This window comes from Triticum urartu, chromosome 5, assembly GCF_003073215.2.
Source record: "Triticum urartu cultivar G1812 chromosome 5, Tu2.1, whole genome shotgun sequence".
In the NCBI taxonomy this organism is placed as follows: Eukaryota; Viridiplantae; Streptophyta; class Magnoliopsida; order Poales; family Poaceae; genus Triticum; species Triticum urartu.
This window is the reverse complement of record NC_053026.1, coordinates 561,555,713-561,576,691: the sequence shown is the minus strand read 5'-3', so window position 1 is coordinate 561,576,691 and position 20,979 is coordinate 561,555,713. Positions and strand designations below refer to the sequence as shown.

Sequence of the window (20,979 nt, the reverse complement as noted above, 5' to 3'; positions counted from 1 at the left end):
AATGTTTGTATTCATCATTTTAAAATTTAAATATAAGCCATGAGTGTATACTTTTTTTGTATTCATTAAACAGTGTATCTAATATACATTTTAAAATGCATATTAACTAAACTAAATATTTTATATATACATGGGTATATATTTCATTGTTTTATTTACATTGTATTGATAGTAGCCTGTGGTCGCGGGTTCGAAACTTGCCCGCAATCTTTTTCTATTAATATTTACAGGCGGGACCCACTGGTCATAGAGAAGTAAAACGCCACATCCATATGGTTTTTTTGTCAAAAAATTGAGGGGGTTTTAGAAAAAAACATTCTTCCTGGTTCATTGGCTGACAGCGGACCCCACGCACCTAGTCAGCACAGATTATGTATACAAAAGGGGATATGCACTGTATTTGCACGCCCAAGCCAAGTTTTTGCACCACTTCGATGTACACCGCAACTTCTAGCATCAAAGTGATCATTTACGTCAAGTTCTAGCACCACCGGTGTAATAAACATTCTTCCTGGTTCATTGGCTGACAGCGGACCCCACGCACCTAGTCAGCACAGATTATGTATACAAAAGGGGATATGCACTGTATTTGCACGCCCAAGCCAAGTTTTTGCACCACTTCGATGTACACCGCAACTTCTAGCATCAAAGTGATCATTTACGTCAAGTTCTAGCACCACCGGTGTAATTGACTCTTTACAAAATAAAGGTGATCACGCGACGCTGGAACAGGGCTCACACGGGCCGCAATAATGGGAGTCATAAATGGTTTTGGGGACCTAACAAATGACATATGAATGAAAAAAGAAATAGATTAAATGGAGCTGAAATAGAAAATATCCCCAGATGAACCCTACCCAACCCTGGCAATTGAAACAGAGCAACTCACCTCGTTACACAAAGAATCAAGGTCAAATCCTTTGAAAGAGTCAGCCCCATCTCCCAATGACACCAATGCGGTGGCGGCACCGGCGGTGGTCAATCCAGGGTGACGACGATGGCGGGAGAAAGTGTGGAGAAGCTAAATGGGAAATGTAAGAGCGTGGAGGAAGCGGATCTAAGGGCGTGCATTGCTGGACTTTACATAGGTATTCCTCTTCACAACCCTATAATTTTAGAGATTGATTGTGCGTTTGTACGTAGGGATGGCACCCGCCAGATTTGGGTACAGGTGGAGCCACCCCATACCTTTACCCGTAGCCCCAAACCTTACCCATCACCTGTATTCATACCCGTCAGCGGGTACAATTTTTTCCCATGCTCGTCACCTGTCAGGGTAAATGGGTATCCGCAGGTAAAATTACCCATATTTGCAACACATCAATTTGAGCATTACATAGTCACAAACAACTTATAATGATAATAATTTATAAAGAACAACACTTCATTTGGATTTACACACAAGAACAACACTTCATTCGAACAATTGCACTCTAAAGCAATTGGATTTACACGCAAGAATCCCTACAGAAATGTTCATCTGATAAATAACGCTGCTATTTTTTAGTATTTCTGAAGCTAAACGAACAACTCGTCACTCTTGCTGCAGCAAAAGAATTCACGGTTCAGATAATCACTTTACACACGGAGTGCTCATAGCCGTATCTATGTGCAAAATAATGAATTATCAGAAAGAGGTGGATGCTGTGGTAACAATCGCTGTACACACATAGTGCTCGTCACTATTTTGCTGCAGCAATAACCATGACATGATCCCTCTTTCTGAAACCTCATGGTTCAGCTAAGACTTAAGAAGCTCGCAATGACACAGAGAAAATCGTATTCATCACATCATCTATATACACCACATCTACTCAGAAATCAATGCTCATCTACATGAATGCATCACATAATCTATGTACAAAAATATCTCCAAACTGTAAGATCAGTGCTCATAATCATAAAATCATAAAGAAATCGATACTCGCCTAGCCAAAACAGCCTTGCTCCTGTTCTTGCGCTTTGCGGCAGCAGATCGACCATTGCTAAGCAGGCTAGGGCGTCCCTGCTTCACGGACGTCTTGGACATAGTGCTGCGATGGTGTTGCACCTGGAGCTTGAGGTGGAAGACCTCGAGGTCGGCCGGGGAGTTGTCTCTTTCCCGGCGCGCGAAGACGGAAGGCACCATAAGACGATACGGTTGGGCTTGGGCTCGGGTTTGGCGTGTTGTGCTCCTGGTTGTGGACCTGTGGTGGTCGCCGAGCTGCAGCTCCTCGCGGTTCCCATCCACGCGCGAGCTATCATCATCGTCCGCTGGGTCTATGGTGGTGGCGCGAGGCAACAAGCGGCTGGAGGCGATGGCGCTAGCGGCCGGCAGTGAGAGCCGAGAGCCCGAGAAGATGAGATCGATCTATTCTGCTGGGTTGGTTGATCTGAAGAAGGAAGCTCTTAGCTTATCTAAGCTGATTAATAACTTTCAATTGGCTAAGATTAGTCGGTCGGCGAATGTGGTGGCTCATTTCATAGCAAAGTTTAGTTTTGACAATAGATCCGATGGTATTTTTATTAATGATGTTCCGCCCTGTGTGGTGAATTTTGTATCGAATGATTGTAAGTTTACTGGTTGATTAATTAATATAAGGTGATGTTAAAAAAAGGGAAATGTAAGAGAAAAAAGGATGCCCTGTCGACTGCCTCCCCGCGCCGGCTGTTGTAGTCAAGGTAGGCCCAAGCAGTCAGAATTGCTATTAAACCGAGCAAAACGCCGAACCAGTGCTACGTGTATGTGCATACGAGCTCCAAAAGTGATGGTTTTGCGTCGTTTTAATCATGGATGATAGTACTATGTGTTAGCCTAGCTCCAAACGTGGTAGTTTTGCGTAATTTACTTCACCTGCCACGCCTGTAGGCGGTTGCAAGCTGGCTTCAATGAAATGAAGTTGTTATCGCATAAGTACAAAGTATGAGCGGGACGCCCTAGTCAAGTGAACGTCAACGCATACAATTTTCCTACACAACCACCATCCACTCTTGGTTTTCTATGAGCAACGGTCCAAAAATATAGATTTAAATTTGGAGCAGGCACCAAGGTCTGGACAGAGACCTGAAAAGTCTTCGAGGGGTGGACGTTGTGTCCCAACCAACAGAGTCGCGCGCGATCGCGAGGTACATCCTGCGCAAGTATAGGACGCCGGGGTCGCCGGACCTGCTGGGAGAGAACGGCGGCGCCAAGGGGGCGGCAATGGTGGACGTGTGGACGGAGGTGGAAGCGCAGCAGTACCACCCGGCCATCTCGCCCGTGGTGTTCGAGTGCATCATCTTCCCCGTCATGCGCGGCGCCGCCACGGACCAGAAGGTCGTCGACGAGAGCCTGGAGCGGCTGAGGGGGGTGCTGGGGACGTACGAGGAGCGGCTGTCCGAGAGCAGGTACCTGGCCGGGGACTCCTTCAGCTTCGCGGACCTCAACCACTTCCCCTTCACCTTCTACTTCATGGCCACCCCGTACGCGGCCCTCTTCGACGAGTACCCCAGGGTGAAGGCCTGGTGGGAGGACCTCATGGCCAGACCTTCGGTCAAGAGGGTCTGCGCCAATATGCCCACCAAGTTCTAGTTCCATCACGTTGTGTCATTGTGTGTGTGTCGGAGTGAATTTGCTGTGGAATAAACGAACGAATGAATGTTATGTATTGATCATGCCGAATAGGTTTTGTTTTGGTAAACTTCTTCTGGGCAAGCACACAGAGTTGTGGAGCATGTTGTCATGATTGTGATTCTATGTCTGAATATGTCTGAATATGTTAAGAGACTAGATCATTGATGGCGTGCGTTGCCGCGCCTGTCTATTTGTACAATGAAATGGTAGAAATTTTGGTAAATACATGGCCATATGAAATAATTGAACTTGCCTAAACATAACCATACATTAGTTGGTAGTACAAGGAAATCTTATATAAATATATATACATACACTCGGTAAAAGCAAGGTCACATATAAATTGACTAGGTATAACAGTATACACAACAATTTAGATAGTAAATACAACTAATCGGTATAGATAATAGGCAATAAGAAATAGATTGTTTTCATGGTGCATAAATGAAATCTTCAAATGCCTCTACCGAAGAGCCACCATGTTCGGAAACAAAAAAGAATTATGTCAGCCTAATGCACCTGGCTATTTCTTGTGAAGGGCACACATTCATAGGACAACAGTCCTAACAAGGATTAAATTAGTTGCAATACCAAATAATGATATATTAAATACTACTCCCTCCATCTTATAATGTAAGACGTTTTTGACACTATATTCATTATGGGACGGAGGGAGTACCATACAAGCAGCATCGGGGATATGTTGTAATCATATTGTTCTTTTTTGTTTGCTTGTTTTGTTAAAGAGCAACCAGGCTGAAAGATATATGTAAGAAAGGGACTGGGATCAGGTGACTTGCCCACTGGCAGTCACGCCGTAACATGCGGCTATCAATCCAACGTCCATTCAATATCCAATGAAAGGGATTGATCCATGAGAAACCAGCCAACAGTTGGCAATTTTTACGCGCACAATTGTAATTTTACGTGTACATGCAACAAGCTACTGTATGCACTAAGTGCTCTCCACGGTACAAATACATTTAGAATAATTACTAGTACTCACTCCGTCTCAAAATTCTTGTCTTAAATTAGTCTAGATAAGAATGTATCTAATACTAAAACATGACTTGATACATCCGTATTTAGACAAATATAAGACAAGAATTTTGAAATGAAGGGAGTAGTAATTAAGAATAAATTTTAATAGCAACAACTAGACTAAACGTACACATGCCCTATGATTAACAAGTTCTATATATTATATTGCAAAGTTTTTTATACTATATTTAAACCGGTTCATTTTTAACAAGTTTAATTATTAAAAAACTAAACTAAAACTAAACGAGGTACCAGACAGTGACCTCGTTCGCATGAACGTCGTGGTTGGTAGCACATTGGTCGCTGTTCGCGCCGTTGCTATTGCCGTCGGAGGGCGGCGGCGGCACCGCGCAGATGTCTCCGCGGTGGTCCGGGACCGGCCCTTTGCCCAGGCTAGCGCGAGGTCCGGTCCGACACCACCCACTCTGACATGATGTCTTACGCCGTGCCGAACGTGGTCCGGCACTCGTGTTCATGTTGAACGCCCCGAGAGGGTGGTCCGCCTTCACCTCCTCGACGCGACCAATTCCGACAACGCGGTACCACGGTGGTGACACCAACTCCTGCTTGACGTAGCTGAGAGGCAACGATAGTGACTCCCACTTGACGAAATGGAGAGGCAGCGACGGCGGCCGTAATAGGGTTCTCGGTCACATGCCTTAAATAGCGGGGCAAGCGGGCCAACACCGCTTCACTGCAGCGCAACACCTAAAGTAGGGTTCTTGGTCACGTCGGTCTGACCGGCATCCATGTCGTCGAGGGGTGTCCGCTCTGGAGCGGGAAGATTGGCATGAATGCGCAGCTACCGTTGGAGACCCATATTTTTGTACTTCTTGTATGAATTTGCACGACGACAGCTGGCTATCCGTCTGGTACCTCGCTTAGTTTTTGTTTATTTTTTTAAAAATAGTTGAACTTCTTAAAAATCATCTTATTTAAATGTAACATATAAAACTTGTTAAAAACAGCCTCCCTCCCTGCTGCGCAGCACGAGCGCCTCCTCCACTACCTCGGCGATGATGGCGGTGACTCCGAGTCGCGCAGCACGGCGGTCGACGGGGTGGTAGTGGAGCAAGCGCGGGGATACTGGTGCAACGTGAAATGTCGGACTAGTTAAAAATTGCCCCTATTTGAATGTAATATAAAAAACTTTGCAATATATTCCCTCCGCCCGAAAATACTTGTCGGGGAAATGGATTTATCTAGACGCATTTTAGTTCTAGACACGTCCACTTTTATCCATTTCCGTGACAAGTAATTCCGGACGGAGGGAGTAATATATAGAACTCGTTAAAAATAGGGCATTCGTCCATTCAGTCTAGCTTTGCTATTTACTACTAGTAATTATTCTAAATGTATTTGCAATGTGAAGATCACTTAGTGCATAGCTTGTTGTATGTACATAAAACTACAAGTATGGGCGTCTCTATGCTAAAAACTGCTAAGTGCTGGCTTGTTTTCCCTTAAATCAATCCCCTCCATTGAATGCAAAATCAACGCTGGATTGGCGGCCGCATGTTACGGCGTGACTGCCAGTGGGCAAGTCACCTGATCCCAGTCCGTAAGAAAGTGGCAGACCAGCAATTCCATTTATACATGAAAAAGGCTTACATTTATACATTGTGAGCTTCAAGGAGGGCAGAGCAGTTTCCAGTAAAGGAGGGCCATGATTGCTAGCTTGAAGGAGAGAAGAGCGGTTTCAAGCAGGCGAGGCCTCCTGAATCTGGCACGCGCTGGATTGGATTGCCTCGACCCGGATTCCGCTCCTCGGTCGCTGGGATCGACTGGATGGACTCGATTCCATCCCTCACCCCGTCTTCAATGGATGGAACCGGCTGCTCCTCTCCGGTCGCTGGGAAGGCTCGATCAGGATTGGGCGAGTGTATAAATCGGACTGGAATTGATGCGGTCTCGATCCCATCCCTCGCCCCGTCTTCAATGGATGGAATTGGCCGCACCAGCTGCTCCTCTCCTCCGGTCGCTGGGAGAGAACGGCGGAGCCGAGGAGGCGGCGATGGTGGACGTGTGGATGGAGGTGGGGGCGCAGCAGGGGGCTTTGCACGAGTACAAACCTCCGCCACGTATAACTGATGTTCAAAAACCGACCGATTCAGCGATTTATCGGCCGATTAATCGCTACTCGGGGTGACTGCTAAGATTAGGCCATATCTTCACCATTAATCTGTTGGGGTGATTTATCACAAATATTTTGATTAATGTGGTTGCACGAAACCTCAAAATGGGCCTCCCTTCCCCCGCACATCACATAATGTTGTCCCTCGATAGGGTTTGGGGTCCTGTCCACACTGCCGCCATGTTCCTGATCCACACTGACATCGCCATGTTCCCGATCCACACTGCCGCCACCACCCTGCTTGCCTCCAGCGGCCGGACCTAGCACCACCGAAGCTGCCCGCCCTCTGGATCTTCTCCTCCTCTTCCCTAATAGCCCAACCACCTTCGCCCTCGTCATCTCTCCATCTCTTCACAGCAGGCTGAGTAGAAACGCCTAAGCTGATGTTTGGTTGTACGACTGTTCTACGTAGATGCAAAGTGTTGTTGTCTGGTAACATACAAGACCTGTGGTCTCGTAACATCTTGTTCGAGTGGTGAGGTTGTCAACACACGCAGAGAGTCTTATACGCAGAACATTACCATAGGTGCATGATAGTCATACGTGGTTAAAACCATAGTCATACACGACAGTCTTAAATGTGGTACATTAACAATCGAACGAAAAAGTAAACTAGCACGCAACATCAAAGATAACACCCTAACGGTCCAGGGCAAACGCTTCCTCGTGCGGCTTGCACTTGACCATCACCTCTATGTCATTGGTGTCGAAGACGATCACCTTGAAGACGCCAACAGTCACCACCTTGAAGGTCATGAGGTACCTGATCTTCAGGCCATGATCTACGACGGAGTGGGGCACCCTTTATCAATGGTGAACCTATCGTTAATGGATCATAATGTGATTTTATAAGCAGGCCGATGTTCATCATCATCACGACCTCCAGTTGGACGGTGGCATGTGCTTCGTGAAGCCAGTGGGCATTGGCAGGCACTTGATACGTCTCCGACGTATCTATAATTTATGAAGTATTCATGCCATGTTTGCAACAATTTTATATGGTTTGGGTGTTATTTTATATGATTTAAATGGAACTAAACTGGACTGACACAGTTTTCAGCAGAACTACCTTGGTGTTGTTTTTTGCGCAGAAATCAAAGTTCTCCAAATGCAGCGAAACTTTTTGATGATTTTTTTGAAAGAAAAGAGGCATTAGAGGCTTCGTGGGAGGGCCAGAAGAGCCATAAGGGGCCCACTAGGCACCAGGGCGCGCCAGGTGGGGCTGGCTCGCCATGGTACCTAGTGGGCCCCTCGTGGCCCATCTTCGTATGATTCTAACGCTGAAAAATCCTATATATAAACCCCCAGAAATAACCCTAGATTAGAAGTTCCGCCGCCGCAAGCCTCTGTAGCCACAAAAAACCAATCTGGACCCTGTTCCAGCACCCTGCTGAAGGAAATATGCCCTAGAGGCAATAATAAAGTTGTTATTTATATTTCCTTATATCATGATAAATGTTTATTATTCATGCTAGAATTGTATTAACCGGAAATTTAGTACATGTGTGAATACATAGACAAACAGAGTGTCCCTAGTATGCCTCTACTTGACTAGCTCGTTAATCAAAGATGGTTAAGTTTCCTAGCCATAGACATGTGTTGTCATTTGCTAATCGGGATCACATCATTAGAGAATGATGTGATGGACAAGACCCATCCATTAGCTTAGCACTATGATCGTTTAGTTTATTACTATTGCTTTCTTCATGACTTATACATGTTCCTATGACTATGAGATTATGAAACTCCCGGATACCAGAGGAACACTTAGTGTGCTATCAAACGTCACAATGTAACTGGGTGATTATAAAGATGCTCTACAGGTGTCTCCGATGGTGTTTGTTGAGTTGGCATAGATCGAGATTAGGATTTGTCACTCCGATTGTCAGAGAGGTATCTCTAGGCCCTCTCGGTAATGCACATCACGACAAGACTTGCAAGCAATGTGACTAATGAGTTAGTTGCGGGACGTTGCATTATGGAACGAGTAAAGAGACCTGCCGGTAACGATATTGAACTAGGTATGATGATACGGACGATCGAATCTTGGGCATGTAACATACCGATGACAAAGGGAACAACGTATGTTGTTGTGCGGTTTGACCGATAAAGATCTTCGTAGAATATGTAGGAGCCAATATGAGCATCCAGGTTCCACTATTGGTTATTGACTGGAGATGTGTCTCGGTCATGTCTACATAGTTCTCGAACCCGTAGGGTACGCATGCTTAACGTTCGATGATGATTCGTATTATGAGTTTATGTGATTTGATGTACTGAAGGTTGTTCGGAGTCCCGGATGAGATCACGGACATGACGAGGAGTCTCGAAATGGTCAAGATATAAAGATTCATATATTGGAAGGCTACATTCAGACACCGGAATGGTTCGGGTCGTTTCGGAGTACCGGGGGTTACCGACCCCCCAGGGAAGTTATTGGGCCTCATGGGCCTAGTGGTGGAAGGGAGGAGGCAGACCAAGGTGTTGCAAGCGCCCCCTATCCCATACCGAATTGGACTAGGGCTAAGGGGGCCGGCCCCCCTTTCCTTCTCTCCTCCCTCTCCTTCCCCCCTTCTCCTTGTGGAAGTAGGAAAGGGGAGGGGCGAATCCTACTTGGAGTAGGACTCCCCCCTTGGGTGCGCCTCCTCCTGGACGACCTCCTTCTCCCTCCCTCCTTTATATACGTGGGGAGGGGGGCACCCAAAGGCACAACACACAAGTTGATCTTTAGCCGTGTGTGGTGCCCCCCTCCATGGTTTTCCACCTCAGTCATATTGTTGTAGTGCTTAGGCGAAGCCCTGTGTCGGTAACTTCATCATCACCGTCAACACGCCGTCGTGCTAACGCAACTCACCCTTGGCCTCAGTTGGATCAAGAGTACGAGGGACGTCACCAAGCTGAACATGTGCAGATCGTGAAGGTGTCGTGCGTTCGGTACTTGATCAGTTGGATCGCGAAGACGTTCGACTACATCAACCGCGTTACTTAACGCTTACACTTTCGGTCTACGAGGGTACGTAGACACACTCTCCCCTCTCGTTGCTACGCATCTCCTAGATAGATCTTGCGTGATCGTAGGATTTTTTTTTTGAAATATTGCGTTCCCTAACAGTGGCATCTGAGCCAGGTCTATGCGTAGATGTTATATGCACGAGTAAAACACAAAGAGTTGTGGGCAATAATAGTCATACTGCTTACCAGCATGTCATACTTTGATTTGGCGGTATTGTTGGATGAAGCAGCCCAGACTGACATTACATGACTGCATTCATGAGACTGGTTCTACCGATGTGCTTCGCACACAGGTGGCTAGTGGGTGTCTGTTTCTCCAGCTTTAGTTGAATCGAGTGTGACTACGCCCGGTCCTTGTTGAAGGTTAAAACAGCACACTTGAAGAAAAATTGTTTTGGTTTTGATGCGTAGGTAAGAACGGTTCTTGCTAGAAGCCCGTAGCAGCCACGTAAAACTTGCAACAACAAAGTAGAGGATGTCTAACTTGTTTTTGCAGGGCTTGCTGTGATGTGATATGGTCAAGACGTGATGATATATAAATTGTTGTATGAGTTGGTCATGTTTTGTAAAAGTTGTGGGCAACTGGCAGGAGCCATATGGTTGTCGCTTTATTGTATGAAATGCAATCGCCATGTTATTGCTCTACTTTATCACTAAGCGGTGGCGATAGTCGTAGAAGCAATAGTTGGCGAGATGACAACGATGCTACGAGGGAGATCAAGGTGTCAAGCCGGTGACGATGGTGATCATGATGGTGCTTTGGAGATGGAGATCAAAGGCACAAGATGATGATGGCCATATCATATCACTTATATTGATTGCATGTGATGTTTATCCTTTATGCATCTTATTTTGCTTAGTACGGCGGTAGCATAAGATGATCTCTCACTAAATTTCAAGGTATAAATGTTCTCCCTGAGTATGCACCATTGCGACAGTTCTTCATGCTGAGACACCACATGATGATCGGGTGTGATAAGCTCTATGTTCACATACAACGGGTGCAAGCTAGTTTTGCACATGCAGAATACTCGGGTTAAACTTGACGAGCCTAGCATATGCAGATATGGCCTCGGAACACTGAGACCGAAAGGTCGAACGTGAATCATATAGTAGATATGATCCAACATAGTGATGTTCACCATTGAAAGCTACTCCATCTCACGTGATGATCGAACATGGTTTAGTTGATATGGATCATGTGATCATTTAGATGACTAGAGGGATGTCTATCTAAGTGGGAGTTCTTAAGTAATATGATTAACTGAACTTAAATTTATCATGGACTTAGTCCTGATAGTATTTGCATATCTATGTTGTAGATCAGTTGCTCACGTATAGCTTCCTCATTTTATTTATCATATGTTCCTAGAGAAAACTATGTTGAAAGATGATAGTAGCAATGATGCGGACTAGGTCTGTGATCTGAGGATTATCCTCATTGCTGCACAGAAGAATTATGTCCTTGATGCACCGCTAGGTGATGGACCGATTGCAGGAGCAGATGTAGACGTTATGAACGTTCGGCAAGCTCGATATGATAACTACTTGATAGTTTAGTGTGCCATGCTTTACGGCTTAACCGGGACTTCAAAAATGTTTTGAACATCACAAAGCATATAAGATGTTCCAAGAGCTGAAATTGGTATCTCAGACTCATGCCCGAGTTGAGAGGTATGAGACCTCTGACAAGTACTTTGCCTACAAGATGGAGGAGAATAGCTCAACTAGTGAGCATGTGCTCAGATTGTCTAAGTACTACAATCGCTTGAATCATGTGGGAGTTAATCTTCCAGATAAAATAGTGATTGATAGAGTTCTCTAGTCACTATCACCAAGCTACTGGAACTTCGTGATGAACTATAATATGCAAGGGATGACGAAAACGATTCCCAAGCTCTTCCTGATGCTGAAATCGACGAAGGTAGAAATCAAGAAAAGCATCAAATGTTGATGGTTGACAAGACCACTAGTTTCAAGTAAAAGGGCAAGGGAAAGAAAGGGAACTTGAAGAAGAATGGTAAGCAAGTTGCCACTCCCATGAAGAAGCCCAAAGCTAGACCCAAGCCTGAAACTGAGTGCTTCTACTACACTGGAAGCGGAACTGCCCCAAATACTTGGCAGATAAGAAGGATGGCAAAGTGAACAAAAGTATATATGATATACATATTATTGATGCGTACTTTACTAGTGTTCATTGTAGCCCCTGGGTATTTGATATTGGTTCAGTTGCTATGATTAGTAAATCGAAACAGGAGTTACAAAATGAACAAAGACTAGTTGAGGGCAAGGTGACGATGTGTGTTGGAAGTGATTCCAAGGTTGATAAGATCACCATCGCACACTCCCTTTACCTTCGGGATTAGTGTTGAACCTAAAATAAATGTTATTTGGTGTTTGCGTTGAGCATAATATGATTGGATCATGTTTATTGCACTACAGTTATTCATTTAAGTCAAAGACTAATTGTTATTCTGTTTACATGAATAAAACCTTCTGTGGTCATACACCCAAGGTGAATGGTTTATTGAATCTCGATCGTAGTGATACACATATTCATAATATTGATGCCAAAAGATGCAAAGTTGATAATGATAGTGCAACATATTTGTGGCACTGCCGTTTAGGTCATATTGGTGTAAAGCGCATGAAGAAACTCCATGTTGATGGGCTTTTGGAATCACTTGATTATGAATCACTTGATGCTTGTGAACCATGCCTCATGGGCAAGATGACCAAGACTCCATTCTCCGGAAACAATGGAGCAAGCAACTGACTTATTGGAAATAATACATACTGATGTATGCGATCCGATGAGTCTGAAGGCTAGCGACGGGTATCGTTATTTTCTGACCTTGATAGATGATTTGAGCAGATATGGGTATATCTACTTAATGAAACGCAAGTCTGAAACATTTGGGAAGGTTCAAAGAATATCGGAGTGAAGTGGAGAATCATCGTAAACAAGAAACTAAAGTTTCTACGATCTGATCGTGGAGGCGAATATTTGAGTTGCGAGTTTGGCCTTCATATAAAACAATGTGAAATAGTTTCACAACTCACGCCACCTGGAACACCACTGCGTAATGGTGTGTCCGAACGTCGTAACCGTACTTTATTGGATATGGTGTGATCAATGATGTCTCTTACCGATTTACCACTATCGTTTTGGGGTTATGCATTAGAGACAGTTGCATTCACGTTAAATAGGGCACCATCTAAATCCGTTGAGACGACACCATATGAACTGTGGTTTAGCAAGAAACCTAAGTTGTCGTTTCTTAAAGTTTGGGGTTGCGATGCTTATGTGAAAAAGCTTCAACCTGATAAGCTCGAACCCAAATCGGAGAAATGTGTCTTCATAGGATACCCAAAGGAGACTGTTGGGTACACCTTCTATCACAGATCCAAAGGCAAGATATTCGTTGCTAAAAATGGATCCTTTCTAGAAAAGGAGTTTCTCTCGAAAGAAGTGAGTGGGAGGAATGTAGAACTTGATAAGGTAATTGTACCTTCTCCCGAATTGGAAAGTAGTTCATCACAGAAATCAGTTCCAATGATTCCTACACCAATTAGTGAGGAAGCTAATGATGATGATCATGAAACTTCAGATCAAGTTACTACCAAACCTCGTAGGTCAACCAGAGTATGGTCCGCACCAGAGTGGTACGGTAAACCTGTTTTTGATGTCATGTTACTAGACCATGATGAAGCTACAAACTAGGAGGAAGCGATGATGAGCATAGATTCCGCGAAATGGCTTGAGGCCATGAAATCTGAGATGGGATCCATGTATGAGAACAAAGTAAGGACTTTGATTGACTTGCCCGATGATCGGCGAGCCATTGATAATAAATGGATCTTCAAGAGGAAGACGGACGCTGATAGTAGTGTTACTATCTACAAAGCTCGACTTGTCGAAAAGGGTTTTTGACATGTTCAAGATGTTGACTATGATGAGATTTTCTTACTCGTATCGATGCTTATAGTATGTCTGAATCATGTTAGCAATTGCCACATTTCATGAAATCTGGCAAATGGATGTCAAAAACTACATTCCTTAATGTATTTCTTAAAGAAGAGTTGTATATAATGCAACAAGAAGGTTTTGTCAATCCTAAAGGTGCTAACAAGTGTGCAAGCTCCAGCGATCCATCTATGGACTAGTGCAAGCATCTCGGAGTTGGAATATACGCTTTGATAGTGTGATCAAAGCATATGGTTTCATACAGACTTTTGGAGAAGCCTGTATTTACAAGAAACTGAGTGGGAGCTCTGTAGCATTTCTGATATTATATGTGGATGACATATTGTTGATCGAAAATGACACTGAATTTCTGAATAGCATAAAAGGATACTTGAATAAGAATTTTTCAATGAAAGACCTCGGTGAAGCTGCTTACATATTGGGCATCAAGATCTATAAAGATAGATCAAGACGCTTGATAAGACTTTCGATGAATACATACCTTGATAAGATTTTAAAGGAGTTCAAAATGGATCAGTCAAAGAAGGATCTCTTGCCTGAGTTGGAAGGTGTAAAGTTGAGTAAGACTCAAAACACGACCACGACAGAAAATAGAAAGAGAATGAAAGTCATTCCCTATGCCTCAGCCATAGGTTCTATAAAGTATGTCATGCTGTGTACCAAACCTTTTGTGTACCTTGCCATGAGTTTGGCAAGGGGGTACAATATTGATCCAGGAGTGGATCACTTGACAACAGTCAAAATTATCCTTAGAAGACTAAGGAGATATTTCTCGATTATGGAGGTGATAAATAGTTCGTCGTAAAGAGTTACACCGATGCAAGCTTTTACACCAATCCGGATGACTCTGAGTCTCAATCTAGATACATATTGAAAGTGGGAGCAATTAAGCTAGAGTAGCTCCGTGCAGAGTATTGTAGACATAGAAATTTGCAAAATACATACAAATCTGAATGTTGCAAACCCATAGACTAAAACTGATCTCACAAGCAAAACATGATCACACCTTAATGTTCTTGGGTGTTAATCACATAGCGATGTGAACTAGATTATTGACTCTAGTAAACCCTTTGAGTGTTGGTCACATGGCGATGTGAACTATGGGTGTTAATCGGTGATGTGAACTATTGGTGTTAAATCATATGGCTATGCGAACTAGATTATTAACTCTAGTGCAAGTGGGAGACTGAAGGAAATATGCCCTAGAGGCAATAATAAAGTTGTTATTTATATTTCCTTATATCATGATAAATGTTTATTATTCATGCTAGAATTGTATTAACCGGAACTTAGTACATGTGTGAATACATAGACAAACAGAGTGTCCCTAGTATGCCTCTACTTGACTAGCTCGTTAATCAAAGATGGTTAAGTTTCCTAGCCATAGACATGTGTTGTCATTTGATGAACGGGATCACATCATTAGAGAATGATGTGATGGACAAGACCCATCCGTTAGCTTAGCACTATGATCATTTAGTTTATTGCTATTGCTTTCTTCATGACTTATACATGTTCCTATGACTATGAGATTATGCAACTCCTGAATACCGGAGGAACACTTAGTGTGCTATCAAACGTCACAACGTAACTGGGTGATTATAAAGATGCTCTACAGGTGTCTCCAATGGTGTTTGTTGAGTTGGCATAGATCAAGATTAGGATTTGTCACTCCGATTGTCGGAGAGGTATCTCTGGGCCCTCTCAGTAATGCACATCACGATAAGCCTTGCAAGCAATGTGACTAATGAGTTAGTGGAGGGATGTTGCGTTACGGAACGAGTAAAGAGACTTGATGGTAACGAGATTGAACTAGGTATGATGATACCGACGATCGAATCTCGGGCAAGTAACATACTGATGACAAAGGGAACAACGTATGTTGTTGTGCGGTTTGACCAATAAAGATCTTCATAGAATATGTAGGAGCCAATATGAGCATCCAGTTTCCGCTATTGGTTATTGACCGGAGATGCGACCGGGCGGCAGAAGAAAGAGGCTGGGCGAGGCTCGCGCGCATCAGGCGGGGCGAGCGGCAGTGGCGGCCCGCGACGGTGTGGCCAGAGGACGGGGGAGGCGGCCCGCGACGGTGCGGCCAGAGGACGGGGGAGGCGGCCGACGCGAGCGTGCGCAGCAGCAGAGTTGCAGGCGAAGGCGGCAGCAGCTGCGTGTGGGCGAGCAGGAGCGGGACGGCCACGGGGCCCTGGCGGACGCGGCTAGACGCGATGAGCGTACGGGACTGCGGGGAGCACGGCTGCGTGCTCGGGCAAGCTCGTCGGCGAGCATAGCCACGACTACGGACACGACGACGGCGGCGGGTACGACCACGACAGGAACGGTAGCTACGAGCGTGGAGAGAAGCGGGGTAGTGAGGGGAGAGGGAGAGGAGCTCACCGAGAGGCTCAAGAAAGGCCGGCGATAGATTAGTAGCAGCAGGGTGGCCGGAATCAACGGAGTTCGCCGGCGACCCGAGGAGGAGGAAAGGCGTCGTGGGGCTCGATGCAGAGCTCCCCAGCTCGGACTCATGGTCGAGGATGACGTAGCAGAGGCGGGCGAAGCTCGTGGACTCGACGGCGAGGCGAGAGGAGGCCGGCGGCAACGCAAATGATGGCGGGGAAGCCATGGCATCGCTCGGGCCGGTCCAGATCGAGAAAAGGGAGCGAGGGGAGAGGAGAGTGGAGTGGTGAGCGAGTGGGGGAATGGGATCGAGGGGTCGGGGCGTGGCGTCCTTATCCCTTCCCGGCGTCGGCGCCGGTGAGGTGGTCCGGGGCGACCCTGCCCTGTAGCGACTCGGTACGAACAGGAGAGAGGGGAGGGACCGGGGATGGTGGGCTGGCCGGTTGGATGGCCAGTTGGGCTGAGGCCCAGCACGGGGGGGGGGTTCCCTTACTTTTGTTATTTTTTTGTTTTACCTTTTGATCATTTCTCTTTTAGTCTTTAATGTATTTTAGTTTAATTAAAGGATAAAATAAACTTCTAAATTAGTATTATCATCTAAGCCCACGGCTACAAAAAGTTTGACCCCTAATTAAAATGTTTTAACATTTTTATTTTAGAAAAGGCATTTAATTAATGTTTTAGTTACTGTTTTAATTATCATAGTGCATTTAATTATTTTATAGAAATGTTGTTTCTCTACCAATATTACCTATGATTTAATTGCCACAAACCGAACATTTTTGTTTTATTGTTTGAAAACTTTTGTTGTATGCCATATTTGGAATTTGAATTTTGAATCGGGTTTTGAACTAACGAGGGATTAGCAACAGTAATGGAGGTGATGTGGCATCCTTAGCAGAGTTTTTCTGTAGCCTAATTATCCGGGCGTCACAATTCTCCTCCACTACAAGAAATCTCGTCCCGAGATTTAAGAGGGGAGTAAGGGGGAAAGTTCTGGTTAAAATTTTAACGGGTGTCATCGGTCTTGGTTGCTCTTCTCGAAGGGGTCGATCCATTACGTTTATGTCTTCGTTCCATGCTTCAGGTCATCATTATGAAGTTGTCGTCTTCCTTCAGGATCTTCACCGTACTTATGAAAGGTGAGAAGGGAAAACCCTATATGGACGGATTCTAACAAGATCGAGCATCAGACAGTTAACTCAGGGGGAGAAACATAAGTATCTCTCGAATTGAATATTAAGAAGACGTCGAGAGCAAAGTAAGAAGGTACCATCAGAAGTTTCAAACGGATAGGCAAGCGTTCGATGCCTAATCAGAAGGTGAAAGGGGTCCAGAGCAACGAGAATAAGTATTGCGTCTGATACCCGAATAGATCACTGGGCAGGTGGCTCGTGAGTTACATAAGAAGTCAAGTGCGAGGAATAACTTTGGAAACCGGGGGTGTACAGGAGAGTCAGGTTTCGATCCTGTGGAACTGTGGGTTATGGGCCCACCATGTGGTTAAAAGTAGGAAAAGCGTTGATATCTTGCACGGTCATGATAGCAAGACATGTTAGAGGGTAGCCTATCAGTTATGTTGGAAACAATGTCGATACCAAGGGCGAGGGACGAAGAGAACCATTTTCCTGCTCGTTGAACAAGGTGGACCATTAGGCAAAGTTCTCGTCCATCGGTGGCTACCGAAATGTCATCAATTATAGTAATAGGGTCTTACTGGCAGAGTTGTACCACGAGGTGCTTACCTAAGCAGGGAATTACCACGGCTCAGTTAAGTAGATTATAAGAAAGTTTGAACAAAACAATGGAAAGGAAAATGTGTTTAAACACATATATCAGGGGTATACCCTTCCTAAAGTCAAGCAGAGGATGATATCCAAGACAGGATATAAAGTAGAAAATCATTTAGGTAAAGGGAGAGCAATTCCATGACATTACCCAAACAATGGGGTTTGGATAATTGAGCAAGAAGCATTCAGCATTGGGCTAAAAATGTTCTTGCTGAAAATTGGAGTACCATAGACATGCTTCGAGATAGCATTGACATGGTATTCAAGCAAAGGTCAGACTTTGGATACACGAAGGATTCATCAGGAACAACTTGTAGAATAAGTCTTACAATTTCCTGATGGAAGAATGGATAACCCGCAGAAAAGGAAACTATAACAATAGGTCCTCCGGCCAGGTGTGCTAGGATGACATCACCTTACCGGGTTCATATAAGGAACAATGTTATGACTCTTGGAAAAATGTTCCAACCATCATATCTGACCGAGATTCAGATCTGATTGGTGTCAGGATAACTCAGACTCGGGATGCCTAAGAAGAAAGGTGCAACACAATTTGTCGCGATGACATTGTAAGATTCTCAGGAATTAATCTACGGAAGCGAGTTCCGAAACAAGAGTTCATCATTAAACCAAGGAGAGGATGAGAAGGTGGCATGGACTCAGCGACAATTCGTCGAGACTTCCAAAAGGTGGTTTCCACAATTATGTGAACAAGGAGATAACATTAGTCAGATCTAATGATATAATGATGTATGCTTGAGGAAAACATACACAGTTAAACATTGCTTAAAAGGTGCACCCGAAATATGGGCTTAGGTAGCATGATCAATATTTAGAATGGTGATTCAATAACCAATGGTCCAAGAATGAAATATCGACCATTAATATCAAAGCATTAGGGTTGCTAGAAGTGCAGAATCACAGCAGTTCCGTTGACTGCATCCCGGTTAGAATCAACACGGGGACCAAGAAACAAAGGGATACGGTGATAAGTATCACCGTATCAAGAATTGTTATGAGGTGGAGCAAGTCTCACAACATCCTTGACATAAAAGATAGTAATACTTCAAGGTAGAATATAATGCAAGCTGGATAGCAGGTTGCATCAATAACAGAACGAGTTTGTGATGAAAGAACGGTAAGGGTGTTGTTGATGGTAACACAAATCATCGAGGGGTAAGGATGGTATTTCTCATCGGGAAGTCGATTGATATCATGGAAGATCTCATTACGTTGAGGATGATCACGACACATTTGTCGAAAGTTTTCTTGAAGATGTAATCAATCAGCGACGACAACAAGTCAAAGGAATGATGAAACGGAAGGTTATTGGAACACGGGTACAACACAAACTCGAAATCAAGCTTTCTGTTCAAGGTGAAACGATAGGACAAGGAAATCGACGTAAGCTTAGCTTATTGTCGAAAGATGTGCTCCGGTAATAAGGAACAGGTGGCATAGTTAAATTTTAGCACGATAATGATATAGCCAATCAGGCTAGGAATGAGTTGAAGGATTATTAAACTCATAAGCCACGAAAATTACTTAGAGTTATTGAATCAGAGTGCTGAATCGATTCACTTATCGGTGTTCTAGAGTGACTAGTAACTCATATCTCGAGGGGGTACTGGAATCGGCAAGAATAATAGTTGATGAAGAACTCATAAGAAGTTATGTAGTCCCGTGATAATCTCGAGATACCAGAGGGGTAATACTCGATGACAGTCAAAGTAGAGGTTGGAATGGGGTATTGCCCTACAGAAGACAAGTGCTTAAACTTGCACGCGAAATGGTATTTAAAGGAGAACATGGTCGGAACCACGATTGCAAAAGGCCAGATCCCAGATATAAGGTGAACTTATACCAAAGGAATAATTAATTTAAGAGAAGCTTTAATGATAAGATCTACATCGTGTCCATGGGCATGAACACAAAGCTCAAGGTCGACTCCCACTTCTCCAATGCATAACCTTTCATTCACTTCTCACTTTCGAAGAAGTTGTAGTGTTGAAATTTTACCTGGCATAATACCAGAAGTGTAAGGCTCGTGAAAACTTTCGAGTTGACACGGTTTAGAGAAGGCATATGTTCAACCCATAGGGGCTTCTTAGAAACATATACCACAAGTTTCAAGAGTAAGTATCACAAGCTCGAAAGTAGATTAAGGTTGAGCAAGTAGATGATACAATTTACCAAAGGCATTATGTATCCGAGGGAAGGCTCACATGGTTATTGAATATGAAGGATGTTGTCGGATAAAATCCATTAAAGGATCTGCCGGTCCATAACAGAGCAGATGTGAGAATCGGCACACAACCAGAGGAAGTAACAATGCAAAGGCATTGGATTATGGAAACAACTGACTAATCCAGAGCTCAAATGCAAAGGAATTATGATTTTCAAATCAAGGGATCGGAAGCAATGTTCTGATTAGGGATTGGCAAGTAGAATAGCCTTAGGGGTACAATCGACGGCAATTGGATTTGTTGAGAACCAGCTCATGTTTAAACTGACGTCTGAGCCGGAAAGATAATTTAAAAGGATCAACTGATGGTTGCGTGTATTCGCCTCATGTTGAATCAAAGGGATCAAAATGACGATGCCTAAGGATACTAACGAATATTGCTAGACATATGGAAAGCATCCATCATGTAAGCAGACAAGTATTGCAGAGCAATAAGCTACTAAGAATTTTTGGAGGATCCAATAGTATTTCGAAGACCATTGTGAAACACATGAATAACTGGGGGATGAGCGGATACTCGATAAGTGCGAGAATTATCCGTAGGGGTATTCAGGTGACAAAGAACAGCAAGGCAGTAAGCTCAAAGGATTATCGAAACAACGACGAGTATTTCGAGGTATCTTGTAATAACAAGACCAACTGGGAATAAAAGTAAGAACGACATGTGCAAGTATTTATCCATAGGGATTTTTCGGTGGTAGGGAATTGCAAAAGCAACAGGCACAAGGTCTCGAGAGAATATCGGAAAGTATTGTCAGAATCTTCTGTTGAAGCAGTCGA

The 20,979-nt window shown here is 44.2% G+C and overlaps 1 protein-coding gene across 1 annotated transcript; it reads left to right on the top strand.

The window, feature by feature from the left end:
• Positions 1-1,471: 1,471 nt before the first annotated feature.
• On the top strand, positions 1,472-3,640 carry LOC125510730 (glutathione S-transferase 1-like). Its single transcript, XM_048675980.1, has one exon. The coding sequence runs from the start codon at positions 3,182-3,184 to the stop codon at positions 3,548-3,550; it is 369 nt and encodes a 122-aa protein (XP_048531937.1). The 5' UTR covers positions 1,472-3,181; the 3' UTR covers positions 3,551-3,640.
• Positions 3,641-20,979: the final 17,339 nt, after the last annotated feature.